This window comes from Camarhynchus parvulus, chromosome 17 (genome assembly GCF_901933205.1).
Source record: "Camarhynchus parvulus chromosome 17, STF_HiC, whole genome shotgun sequence".
Taxonomy (NCBI): domain Eukaryota; kingdom Metazoa; phylum Chordata; class Aves; order Passeriformes; family Thraupidae; genus Camarhynchus; species Camarhynchus parvulus.
Window position 1 is genome coordinate 9,436,607 of NC_044587.1, and position 13,357 is coordinate 9,449,963.

Genomic DNA, 13,357 nt, shown 5'->3' on the forward strand with positions numbered 1-13,357 from the left:
CCTTACAGTACAGAGCTGCCATCACAGAGGTTTCTGCTCAGAAAGTCGAACACAATAACCCTGTGCCACCCAAGGATTCCCAGTGCTGACAGAGCAAACCCCTCACCTTACCTGTACCTACAGCCGGGCCGGAACACGGCTGGGTCCCCCCATGTGTGAGGGGACAGGTCAGAGAGAGCTGATGTCCCCCTGCTCCACACCAACCCAGAGCTCCTCTACACCTCTCTAACACAAACATCCAGAGCCAATGTAAATGTTTTATTGGCACCTCACCACGCAGCGTGCTTGTACAACAACTGGAGTCAATCGGCTCATGCAGCACATACCTGCTGGTGCTTACACATTCCTTGTAAAAAGCTGGCAACTACGGGTGAAATCCAAGAGCCCAAGCGAGCACAACTCACACTGCCTTCCCCCAAACCCACTCACCAACACATTAAACCCCTGCAAGAAGCACAGAAAAATCTCTCAGCCGAAGGAATAAACGTGTATATTCCCTCCTCTCCATGCCACTTTGGAGGACCTAATGTGGCAAGGTTTGTTTGCCATCACTGGAATGCAAAATAAGTCTGAAAGAGAGGAGTTGGAGTTTAACATTCTTCCACCCTCCCACAGTCCCAGAGGGATCTGGAGCAGGTCTGAGCCCTGCGAGGCTCCCCATTAATAACAATTAGCGCCCGAGCCCACGATGAGATGAGACGCAATCACGTGCCTGCCAATATGAAGGCTCAGCCCTGGCTGCAGCCCCTGCCTGCTATCACCTCATGTCACCACCCTGACATTGCACAGGTCCCTTCTCCACGCCGGCCAGCAAAGGTCAGGATTGCAAACCCCTCCCCGCGGATCCGCAGGAAGCGTTTGAAGCCATCTCGTGTCAGTGGTTTAACTGCGCTGCTTTTGAATCAATTCCAACAGTTTGCACTCCAGCCGCTCTCCAGGCTGCCCCAGCCCAGGGGCACGGCAAGGAACCCATGGATTTGCCCTACCTCCATCCTGGCTGCGGATCCCTCCTGGTCCTGACTCCAGGCCTATCCCTCCTCCAGCCACAAATCCATCTCACTCCATGGGTGCAGCCTCCACCCCGGAGCATGCTCAGTACGGGCTGATCTTCAGCCATTTCAGAGCTTTAATGAAATGTAAGCATAAGGAAGTGTCATTAGCAAAAAAAAAAAAAAAAAAAAAAAAAAGGTGCAGGATTCATCCTGATCCAGCCAACCTTCCTCTTCCCATCCTCTTGTCAAGGAGGCAAAGCTCTGGCTGCGAGGATCGCAGGCATTTTTAGGCAGCAAGCATCTCGTTTTAGAACAAAAGCAAGGAAAATCCTGTCTCAGGCAAGCCTTGTGCAAAAGGAGCATTTCCCAGTGACATTCAAACCAGCCAATTTGTCACTCTGGGCCTTCCACAAATTACAATATTTTCATGAAATACCATTAATATTATTTTTTCCCTCAACAGGCTTCAAGCAAGGCTTTTAGCTGGCAATGCAAATAGTGCTTCCGAGCCATCTTAAAGCTAAACCTACCCCAGTCTACCCTGAACTCCTTGAAGGTTATTTTAACTCCATTTGCAAGGAAGTTAAACAGCAGGATGAAAGAGAAGGAAAGAGACAGCAGTGTAACACATTTCATGCTACGCTCTCCTAAGGACCTGGATTTTAAGAGAGGTTTGTTTTTCACTTATCAGCCCTGAAATTCCTCTATCATTGCCTTGTCCCCTCAATGCAGAAAGGTTTGTTTCAATGAAGAATTAATAGAGGATTTTTTTTAAATCCTTCCTAGGTTTACAAACAACAAAATATGAAAGACACACATTGTTGGAGCACACTTGGGGAATAAAGCCCTGCATGCTCTGAATGATATGCACATGGAGCTTGATTATTCCTTAAAAACTTGTATTTCCCCACATATTCTTTGCATATCCCCTACAGATCCCTCCCAGCTCACTGAACTACCCCAGAAAGCAAAGACAGTTGGTAAAAGTAAAGCTTTGCCAGGGCAAAAATTGTTCATTCAATCCCAACAAAGCTGGAACATATATATCCTGTTCCTCTTGTTGGGCCCAGGCCAAAACCAACTCTGGATGCTGAAATCCGTGAATTGTGTGTGCTCTGCCGAGCAATGTTCGCTTCCGTGGAACACAAGCACTGTCTGCTCCAGAGCTGGAGCTGGAGGAAAATTCAAAAATAAAACCAGTGACTTTATCAACACAGCATTTCAGGAAACACCAGGGTGGCAGCTGAACACCAAACCAGCTTTTTTCCCGAACAGAACTTCCAAGGGAATCGCAGCAATGCCACAGCCGTTCTGTACAACGCCACAAGCCAAGATTTCCATCAGGCCCCAGCACATCTGTGCCAGATGCACTACACAAACAACTCATGATGTTGTTCCCTCATCCTTTCTCTGATAAATTCAGCCCAGTCCTCAACACCAAGCCACAGCTTTTTAGCAAATTCTTTGGGCCCTCGGGAGCGCCAGGCAGCCTGGCACGCCAAGCGCTGGCGAGCTGCTTTTTACTAAAATATTTTTAGAGCAAAAACATTTGGTAAAGTGACCCAGGATACACCACACTACTTCAGTGTGCTGAGCTCTGCTCAGACCTCTCCTCCTGCTGAAGGATGTCACCAAAGGCCATTTGGCCCCAGGCTGTCCCCTCCATAGGGTCCAGATCAATTCCCTCCACGCCACACTGGGCAATCCCAGACACCGCCCAGTGCCTTCATTAAGCACAGATTGATAAACCCTGCCAACAAATTCTATTCCCATCCTCTGCCTTGCCTGGAAATTGGAGGTAGTTTAAAAATAATTTTCAGACCATAAAATCCCGAGGCATGTCTGCTGAATCGAGCGGTGTTTGCATCTCGCACAGCTCAAGCATGTCAAATTTGTTTCCTTGGAAACAAAGACCAATTTGCAAGCATTGCTTTCTTCCCTTTTTTTTTATTTTATGTAACGAAGACATCCATACCTGCAGCTCTTGCTGCTACAAAGGAATTAAAGCAGATTCACCTACTAACAGGGTTCATAAGAGAATTATTAATGTATTTCACTAATGAACCATTGGTTTGCTGCACTAAGGGAAAACCAGAGCACGTTACTATTTAAAAATCCCATTTCCCCTCAATGGATGCACACTCGAGGCATAACATTGATATTGTTTCCTTGGGGACAGGTAGAGAAAAACAGCAAAACCCAGAGTGATTTCCTTACCCTGGGCTAGGGATGGTGGGCCCAGTGGAGGAGCAGGAAATCCTGTCCTGCTCCTGCCACACCACTCCAAAGCACACACAGCCCAAACACACCTGCCTCCAGCACAGGCTGAAGAGTCAACAGAAGCTTCACAAAAAACAAAAGTGATAACATCTTGTAGATATGTTTTGGCAGTTTTAAGCCCAACTTTTCCCCAAAACACGCAGTAGGGAAGCTGGGAAGCCAGACCTTCTGTGCAGCCATAACTCTTCTCCCAGACTGACTCCCACCTCCCAGGGAAGGCAGTAAATCCTAAAGCAACAACACACAACCTCTCTGTGAGGGCATGAAACAGGAGGGAGGGCAAAAGTGTCACAGCTGGGTTATCCACAGGCTCATTTACAAAGGGAGTCAGAGCCCCCAGCCTCCAGAGCCTCTGTCAGGAGCTCACCACCCTCACAAATCCATCAGACATGGCAAAAAACCGACACATGAGAACAGCAAATAAAATGATGGCTCCTCAAACACGCCCTCCCCGAGGCCTGCTCAGCACAGAGGTCATTCCCAGCACCCAGCTGAGGCTGGGTTACAATCTCTATCTGAGAAGGTCACCTTCACATCCAAGGGAACAGAGCTCCAAACTTCTCCTGCTCCTGTTAGGATCACTGCATAGAGAAAGCCACGGGAGCTGCACAAACAAGAGGTGACAGGAGCAAGAAACCCCTCCTTCCTCCACACAAGGGACAAAGCTTCACCATTCCCTGTCCCTGGAGATTTCCAGAGTTGTTACTGGAGCCAATGGCCAGCACTAAATCTGATATAACTGTGGATGCTTCACACTTCAGGCCTTGGACTCCAACATTCCAGGTATTCCAAAGGGGCACCAAGCTTAGCAAGGCCACTTTCCTGACAGAGCAGCCTTGCTCTGCTCTTCAACAAGCCCACAGTAGCACCAATCACCTGGAGGGCAATCTGTAAACAAAAAGCACCAATAAAAACCCTAAACCCTGCAAATGTCCAGCAGAGCTCCCACAGGGTCTCACCCTGGAGCTTGAAAAATTAATTTTTTTTTTCAGTACATTCACTTGGAGAATTCTCAGCACCACCAGCTTAAGGTTCCAATCTTGCTGCTGTCAAGGAATCCTGGAAACAAATCCCCCAGACTGCCAACAATGTGCACCCTTCCCCAAGTTCTGTAATTGCTAAATTTGATTCCAGCAATGCCACAGTCTGAAGGAGTTTTGGAGACTGTTGAATGAATTCTGGGGGAAGACCATGAAAAACCATCTAGTTCTTCCTGATGAAAAGCAGAGCAAATACTGAAAAAACATCTAAACATCACCAGGTAAAAAAGAACCTGATAGATACATGGTGATTTGCTTTGAGATACTGTAACAATAATTAGGACTTTAAAAAGCAATTTATAATAAAAGATGGAAATAGTAGGCAAATGTATCCACTCTTGCAGATGGGAAAATCAAGGTTTGGAGAATTAACTGCCAAAAATTTCTGGAGCAGCCCTCCACAAATGAATGGAGCAGAGGAACAGGGTACAGGAGAACTCGATGTGAAGTCATGCTCAGCTGCTGATTTACTGAGTCACCTCAACTGAACAAGCTGGGCCAGCAAGGAATGTGTTTGGACAGCCCATAAGAGCTGAGTCAAATTTAAATTCCAGTGAAGTCTGAGCACCTCAAGCTCCCTTCAATAAAACCCTCCATTATTTAAAAGCAACCAGAAAACCCCAAACCACATAATGGACGTAACAAACACATCAGTATTTTCTCCCTGTCTCTGATTTTCCCTTAACCAACATGTTTTTGGAGGGGAGGGGAAATATTTATGCAGAACAGTGACCATGCAATCACTGAGGAGCTCTTTATGCCCATTGCCAAGTTTGAAAGTGGGTGGATGCCATGTGGGTGAATCTGTGACACCAGGACACAGGCCAGACTCATAAAACGAGTCAGACACGTTGGAATCAACCAACAGGAGCAATAAATTCTGAGAAGTTCCTTAGAAATGTTCTGTCAGATAACTGGGCTGCAAGTCAAAGCCCCTGGGGCAAGGGCATGAGCTCTGCTATGGGGTTTTAATGCAGATGCATGAAACACCTGGCAAAGGCTTGGGTGAAAAGATGGGATCACACAAAAGGAAATGTGGAAACAGAGGGAGATGACACCACTTCCTATCAAATTTAACTATTGCAGGTGTGGGAGGGACAATGAGCTGATGGATGCTGAGAGCCCCAGGTGTGTCTGGAGACCTCTGAACTCAGGTTTGAATTTGGGGTGACATTCATGGGATTTATTTTAATATCCAAAGCATTAAACCATCCTATTTGCTTGGGCTCCCAGAGCCATAACACTACAGCCTTGCTGTATTCTGGAGAACAGAGACAAGGACAGCCTGTGGAGCTCCAGGCTAAGACTGACAAGCTCATTGTGATGCTTCCCCACAGGAAAGCTCTGTAGAATAAAAAAATAATTTTAAATCAAGAGTCACATGCGGATTTTGGGTGGCCAGCTCAGGTTAAGTTTTTTCAAATCTGTTTTAGAATCACAGAATATCCTGAGTTGAAGGGACCCACCAGGACCATCAATCCCACTCCTGGCCCATTCCCTGGGCAGCCTGGGCAGTGCCAGCACCCTCTGGGGGAAGAACCTTGCCCTGAGCTCAGCCTGAACCACTCCTGACACAGCTCCACACCATTGTTCTAGAAGAACATCTCCTCCCCATGTACAGACATTACAGCAAGAGGCAAATGCTCAGTACTCTTTAAAATTAGGCAGTGGTTTCACAACAAAAATTAAACCACTATTTCAAAACTAACTTCCCTTCAATTCTCCCCCCTTGCCACCCCCCTCTATAAAACCCATTCATTTGCCTCACAAGGAGGCACAGAGCTTCACTTTGTTAACATTTTAAACTGAAGGACTCAAAATACAGTGAAACACTAGGAAGAAAAAAACCAAATAAACCACAAAATGCTGCAATAACAAGCAGCCCTCAGAGCTGTGAACCAAAGATTGGGAAAGATGAACTTTGCAGAACGTCCGCCCAGCATCCCCTCTCCTCCTCTGCCCACTCTTGGCCACAGGAACCAAAATCTGTTTGGGAAGCAAAGCAAGGGAAGGTAGCATTCCACCAGGGAGAAGTTCTGCCCACTGAGAAAAAGACCATTTGCACTATTTTTGTTATACAAGAAACAGAAAAGGGCTGTACAGGGCCCAGACTCTCCCTCCCAATGCTGATCTACTGAATTCAAATATACATCAAAAGTATGATGGACCTTTGGAAGTTTCTCTTCCACTCTCATACAGCCTCATCCCAAAGGAAAAACAAGCAGAAGTCATTGGTTCTGGTTCAGTGATAATACATAAAATAAAATAAAATAAAATAAAATAAAATAAAATAAAATAAAATAAAATAAAATAAAATAAAATAAAATAAAATAAAATAAAATAAAATAGTGCCTCCCTAAAGGTGTGTTCAGCTCTCAGCACAGACCCCATGGGAGCTGTGCTCTGGACTGGGAGAGCACTGGGAGCCACAGGCATGGACAGGGCTTGCTCAGGCCCCTCCAGAAGAATCCCACCCATGGGAAAGCTTCCTAACAGAAGTGCCCTCATTTAGGCTCAGTGATACAGTGATTCAAAGCAAAAACCCCCTGAGGAACTCAAATCCTTCATGATCCTTTCCCTCCACAGGCACCCTGCCCCTTTCTCCCACCCACAAGGCACTGGCAGCCCCAGGGGGACAGAGAGGGACCCTCCAGCCAGCCCTGGGACAGCTGTCCTGTCCCCTCCTGTCCCCTCCCTCCTGGGTCAGGTCTGCCAGCAGATAAACACAAATGCTTCTGACCCTTGAGCACAGTATTCCCATCCTAGCAGAATTGCTCCATGGCATTTTTCCATTTTTCCTTTAAGGAAGGAGGAGGGAAAGCCCCACTCAGGTCATGATAACGACATCAGCCAGGTGGATATAAAGGGAACATCAGATCCTGCCACCACCACTGCACTATCTCTGATATTCCCCTTTCCTGACCTGTGGAAAACCTGGAAGGCTGGATATATACAGGTCAATATTCTGTGACCTGCCTGGAGCACCAATATTTTTTTTCCTAAGTCCTTTTCAGAAGGAACAGAGTTAAGGATCAACTCTAAAGCAGCCCAGAGTGCCTGTCATTTCAAACTGCATCTCCCCACACAGAAAAAAGCACTGCAGAAGGTCCTGTAAAGCCCTGAATATCCCTCTATGAATCTAAACATGCCCCATTCCCCAGGGGAACGAATGGATATCATAAATCAAAGTTGGGAGGCTGCATCCACTGCAATGCACAAGCAAAAAAACCACAAGTACACACAGATCTTCCTGCAACAGCATCATCTGTACACACCAGCCTAAATAACTGCCAGGTGTTTATACAGCAGGATTAACTCAGCAGGGAGGGAAGAACCCACTCCAGTGATTCAAGGGATTCCTATCCATTTGTTTTTCCCAGGTTCTTACACCTCATTTCAATCCCAGCAATGCTGCTTTGCACTCAGCAGTTGACTTCACCTTCAGTCAGCCTGCTTGGGAAGAAGGAAGGTTGTTGCCATCATTTTGTTTTAAAGAGCTACTTCCCTGAGGATCCAGCTGTGCTGATTTGCACAGCTGCATTGCAACAAGATCTTTCCACAATTAAGGTCAACTCAGCCTGTATCTCATTGAAAAATTCATCAAATATTTTGTCATGTGTTTTTCTAGAGGTGAAAGCCAAATTCTGCAGGAAGAACCAAACTCCACCGAGCTTGGGCCTTCCAGACTTACCATGACACAAAATCTACCCAAGCACAACTCATTTCTTTCTTGCCACATAATTGAGAATTAAATGGAGGCTCTGTCTTCACTGCAAAAGCCACATCTGTGCTGAAAGGGCTTACCTGAAGATGGGTTACAGGAAGGCTGAAATGATATTACTTTGATTTGCTAGGAAGGATCAAATTGGAAATTAACTTAAATTGGCTCTCAAGGTGAAAGCATCCTTTGTTTTGTCTGCACTGGGCTGCAGTGCTGGAATAGCCACCTGAACACAACACTTCTGGCACTGGGCACAGTGCAAGACTGTGACAAAACCATAAAACAAGTGTGGGACACCAACTTACACAGGTTCTTCATCCAGGCAGTTGTGCTCCATTTCCTCTCCTTCAACCATTCAGGGTTTGTGGGACACCTCCAAACCCAGGTTCCTCAGCCTGCTAGAGCCCTGTCCTCCCCAGCCTCTCTGAGATGCTCCCCATGGAGAAAGGAAGGGTCAGTCCTTCCCACCCATCCATCCAGGGCTCAGGGGATCCCTTGGATCACTTTTTAGTCCTGGGCCTTGAGGACAATTAAAGGAGATCTCCTGCAGCCACTGCAGACACAACCAGCAGCAGTTGCCTCCCAGCCCTTTGCTATCCCCACCTGTTTCCCACCTTCCCTCCTCCATCCCCAAGTGCCTCCCTTGAACAGATTTTGGGGAAGTTTTTCCTGTTTGCAGGATTCCTGCTCATTGCACTGATGCCCAGTCCCTCAGAGTTCAAAGTCTCCTCTTATGTTTCAAAACTCCCTTCCCACATTTTTAACTCCTGTATTTTCTCGCACTTCTGTTTCTAATTTATTCTCTCCATCCCACTTCTTTCTCTCTGATTCTTTCATACTCTCCTGTTGGGGCAGGTTTAAAAACGAGGACCCTGCTGCTGCTTACCTCAAGGTACAGGCAGCAACAAGGCTTAAATGCCTTAATTTTAAACTTAAATTTTTTCTACAAGCTTGGCCTAACGTGTCCTGCCCAGCTAATGATGCTTCTCTATCAAGCACATATTGCATCCTGTCAGAAAATGCAGTTTTGAAGCAGTTGCCTCTATCCCACATGGAGAATGAACTGTTAAGCCTTAAGTATTAGTGCAGCAGAACCAGGAACCCAACTTAAAGATGAAGAGAAAGATCCCTTTGCAGCAAACAATAAAAATAAAGCTGGTGGGTAAAACAGGGAGTGGCACTGACACCTCCACTTGCTCCCCACAGCCCAGTGAGTGCCCCAGCTGTCCCCCTTTAAAAAACCCAGGTTTTGCTGCTTCATCAAACCCCCAAAGTTCATAGAATCATTAAGGTCAAAAAACTCCTCCAAGACCATCAAGTCCCAACATTCCCCCAGCCCTGTCAAGGCCACCACTAACCCACATCCCCAAGTTTTTGGGGACAAATGTTTTTGAACACTTCCATGGCAGCCTGTTCCAATGCTTGGCAGCTCTGAAGAAACATTTCCATGAGGAAATTCCAGCTGATGTCCACCCTGAGCCCAGCCTGAGGCCATTCCCTCTGCTCCTGTCCCTGTTCCCTGGAGCACAGCCCGACCCCCCTGGCTGTCCCCTCCTGGCAGGAGCTGTGCAGAGACACAAGGGCCCCCTGAGCCTCCTTTGCTCCAGGCTGAGCCTCTTCCCAGCTCCCTCAGCCTCTCCTGGGGCTCCAGCCCCTTCTCAGCTCCATTCCCTGCCCTGCTCCATCCCTCAGTGTTGGTGGGACCCTCCAGTGGTGCATTCCACAAATCCCAGCCAAAACTGGGATTGCTGCTGGTTGCCTCCCCACTCTGGAGCTCTGCCTGCCCTCCCCAGCGCTCCCATTTGCTTTTGCAGGAGACATTTTCAGCAATGACCCCATTCCACTGTGCCTCCTACTTTCTCTTGCTTTCTTCCATCATGAATCATTAACCATCCCAATTTATCATCAGATAGTTTTTTATATATATAGCTTGACTTTTTTATATACATATATATATAACTTTACATATGCTTGAAATTATAATAAAGAAAATTGCACTGAACTTCAAGGTTTGGAGGGTTTTTAAAAAAAAACAAAGCTGCCAAACTATCCCACAGAACTTTATACTAAAAAGGGAAAGTCAAACCTGGTTGAATTTTGAGCCTACCAACCTCCTACCCTTTTGATGTCTGACAACAAAGAGGTGTGAATGCTATCAAATCACACACAGGTACAGGCAGAACCATCCTGCTCTGGGCTCCTGTTGAAGCAGCACAAGCTGCCATGCAATTCAAAAAGCCCCAAAACCAGAGACTTTAGAAAACCTGCCCATACAGCCCAGTCCTCTCATTTTTAACTTTAAATGAGGGTCACAAAGCACCAGTGTAGAATTGCTTTGGCAATGTGTCAGATTTCCAATCAAACAGCTCCTCCTGCCCCATTAGAAACCCTCCCACAGGGATATTTTCTAGATCCCGTGTATTATGAACGTGTCCCAGGGCACAGGCAGAGTTTCATGGCTCTCCGTGCCACCCACTCCCACGTTCCCAACTGCAAATTCCTTCCTTGGCAGGGCTGCATTAAAGCAGGGAGAAGAACCTGCCTTACCATGGGGCAATTAACAACCTGGGGGGAAAATCAATAGGAAACAGATAGAAAAAAAAAAATTTAAATGTTATATATATATATATATATATATATATATATATATATATAATTTTTAAAATGTTATACATATATATTATTATTTATAATAATAATATATATTATAATTATATATATTATTATAAATAATAATATATCATATATATAAATATAATTATATATATTTAAATTTAATTTTATATATGATTAAATTAAAAAAATTAAAATTTTTAAATTAAAATATAATTAAATTTTTAAAAAATAATAAATAAAATAAATAGGAAATAAATCTTCAGCAAGCCAAAGTGTCCTCGCAATCCATGGCCTTCCCTGCTGGGAAAGAGCCCTCCTGCCACAGCACTTTAAGAGCACAAAGGCTCCATCCTGCCAGAGCCACCAGCACAGGGATAAAATAACCAGGAGCCAGGTAAGTTCAGAGGTGTTTTGTCCTAGGAAATCCTCAGGAAATCCCAACAGAGCAAAGCATCAGCAGGAAAAACCTCTCAGGGCAAGTGTGGGGTGACAAACCCTGTGTCAGGCTGGGTTTTACATTCCCAACAAGGATTTTGGAGGCCTGCAGGGGTGGATCCATAATCTCACAGCCTGGAAGGGGGTGAGGAGGATGCTCAGAGGGAGCAGCACAAACCCATCCCCATGCCATGGTGGGATGGAGGAGCCAGGATGCTCACAGGCCTGGCAGGGGCAAGGAAGCAGCTTGAGAAGAGCAGGGACAGTTTTTAAGCACTCTTGATCATTCCTTGGAATAAAATATATTAAAAAAAAAAATTGTTCATCGAGCGATTAAAATGTGCAAACATTTTGCTTGGTGTTCCGACTGCCACATTTAATATTTCAAACAACATCCAGGCCAATATTGTTGCTTAATTTAACATAACTGGATCCTGAATGCATTTCTAACAGATTAAACCACAGAAATATCCACATGTTTTAATGAGGATTTGGCACTACTCGGAGCCAAACACATTTTAGCAATATTTTTGGACTACAAATTCTTTCATAAGAAAAGAAAGCCCATTGGTAATGGAGCTGCATTCCCTACATTTCAAGCCTCTTTGGATTTATGTAAATTGAAAAACTGAAATATTTAGTGCCATTATAATTCAAGCAACATCTGGACAATTTTCTTTGCCTCGTAAAAGATTTCAGTCAGCTTTGCAGAGGCTCAGGCCATGTTGCTCAGCAGAATGGCTCCTTTTACATTTGCATGCTTCACTTCCATTCTGCAGTTTCTATGCCAACAAGCATTTGTAACTCTTTAAACAGCACATTTGGAACTGGGGGGAGATGGAAGATTGGAAATGTGATAAAGATTTGTTTGTTTTGGGGGGTTTTGTTGATGGTGTTTCCCTAAACCTAAATCATCATTTTTTTTCCCCTTATTTGAGCCCTAGAAACCTCAAAAAGGCCCAATAATCATCACTGCAGCCATGGCAACTCTTTCACCTGCTTCAAAATGCAGCAGTGACTTGGTAAGAGGGGTTTGTTCAGTCAATTTGATGTAGAAAATGTATATATAAATATATATATACACAAAAATATATATTATAATAGATATAAAATGTGTATATATAAATATATAAAAGAAAGACTCAATAGCAAACACCACAAATTTAGGTGTCCATCTCCTGCTGTAGAATCCAGGCCCTGTGGGAGTTGCCAAATCCCAAGGAAAAGTAAACAGAGAGAAGCAGCTATGACTGAACTGTAACTCAAAATCCAGGAGTTTGATTTTTAACCAGATTTTTGGAAGTAACTCCTCCCCTTCCTCTCCACCCCCAGTCCCAGACCTCCCAGATGGCTCAAATTTCATATTTAAAGCTCATGCTCAGCGCTGTGACATTACAGGTGCAAGGAGACAAAGGAAACCACAGCCATGAAGAGGCACAATACAGCATTCAGAGCAAACAACAGTGATGATCTTGCAAAACTTGGAGAAAAAAACTGTATTTTTTAATACAGATTCAGCCTAGATTGTGCATTCCTCTCCTCCTGAAGTTCCCCACAGAGCCAGGATGGAGCTGCCACCCTGGGACACCAGCAAAGGTGCCCAAAAACCCAGTCAGAGTGGGCCATGGCACGGACAGGGGGGAGAAGCTGTTCCCACCCAAAGGCAGGACTGGGAGGGGTTTCCTGAGGGAGCTGCACGAGCAGGGAGCACCCACCAACACCTGGTCCTCAGCATTTTAATTATTTAGTGACAGGACAAGGGGGAATTGCCTCAAAACCAGGGCAGGCCCTGGCACAGGGTGCCCAGAGCAGATGGGGCTGCCCCTGGATCCCTGGCAGTGCCCAAGGCCAGGTGGCACAGGGCTGGGAGCAGCCTGGGACAGTGGGAGGTGTCCCTGCCATGGCACTTTAAGGTCCCTTCCAAGCCAAACCAGTCAGGGATTCTGTGATTTTCTTGTCCATGAGCTGCAGAGGATGGAAAGCAGAACCCACAGTGATCCTGCCAGTGCTGAACATTCATTTCCAGGCTCCTGGGATGGGATTTATCAGCCCCTTCACTCCTCCTCCTGTGCAGATGTGACACTGCCCTGATGTGCTGGGAGGGGACAGGATGATGGAAATGCTGTGCAATAATCAACAGGACCAAGAGAAAATCACAGAATCATTAAGGCTGGGAAACACCTCCAAGATCATCAGGTCCAACCACTCCCACGTTCACCATCAATCTGCGTCCCCAAGTGCCACATCCATGTGGGTTCTGAACACTTACAGGG

General features: G+C 45.7%; 1 protein-coding gene across 6 annotated transcripts in view; it reads right to left on the reverse strand.

The window, feature by feature from the left end:
* The window catches only part of EHMT1 (euchromatic histone lysine methyltransferase 1), a 119,353-nt gene that overhangs the window by 77,650 nt on the left and 28,346 nt on the right, over positions 1-13,357 (reverse strand). The window contains exon 1 of one of the 6 annotated variants that reach the window (XM_030961176.1): positions 987-1,133. The exons of the other annotated variants lie outside the window; for them this stretch is intronic. Coding sequence (XP_030817036.1) covers positions 987-992 — 6 coding nt within the window. The 5' untranslated portion in view covers positions 993-1,133. Of the gene's footprint in view, positions 1-986; positions 1,134-13,357 lie in introns of those variants that run through there. 6 annotated transcript variants of the gene reach the window in all.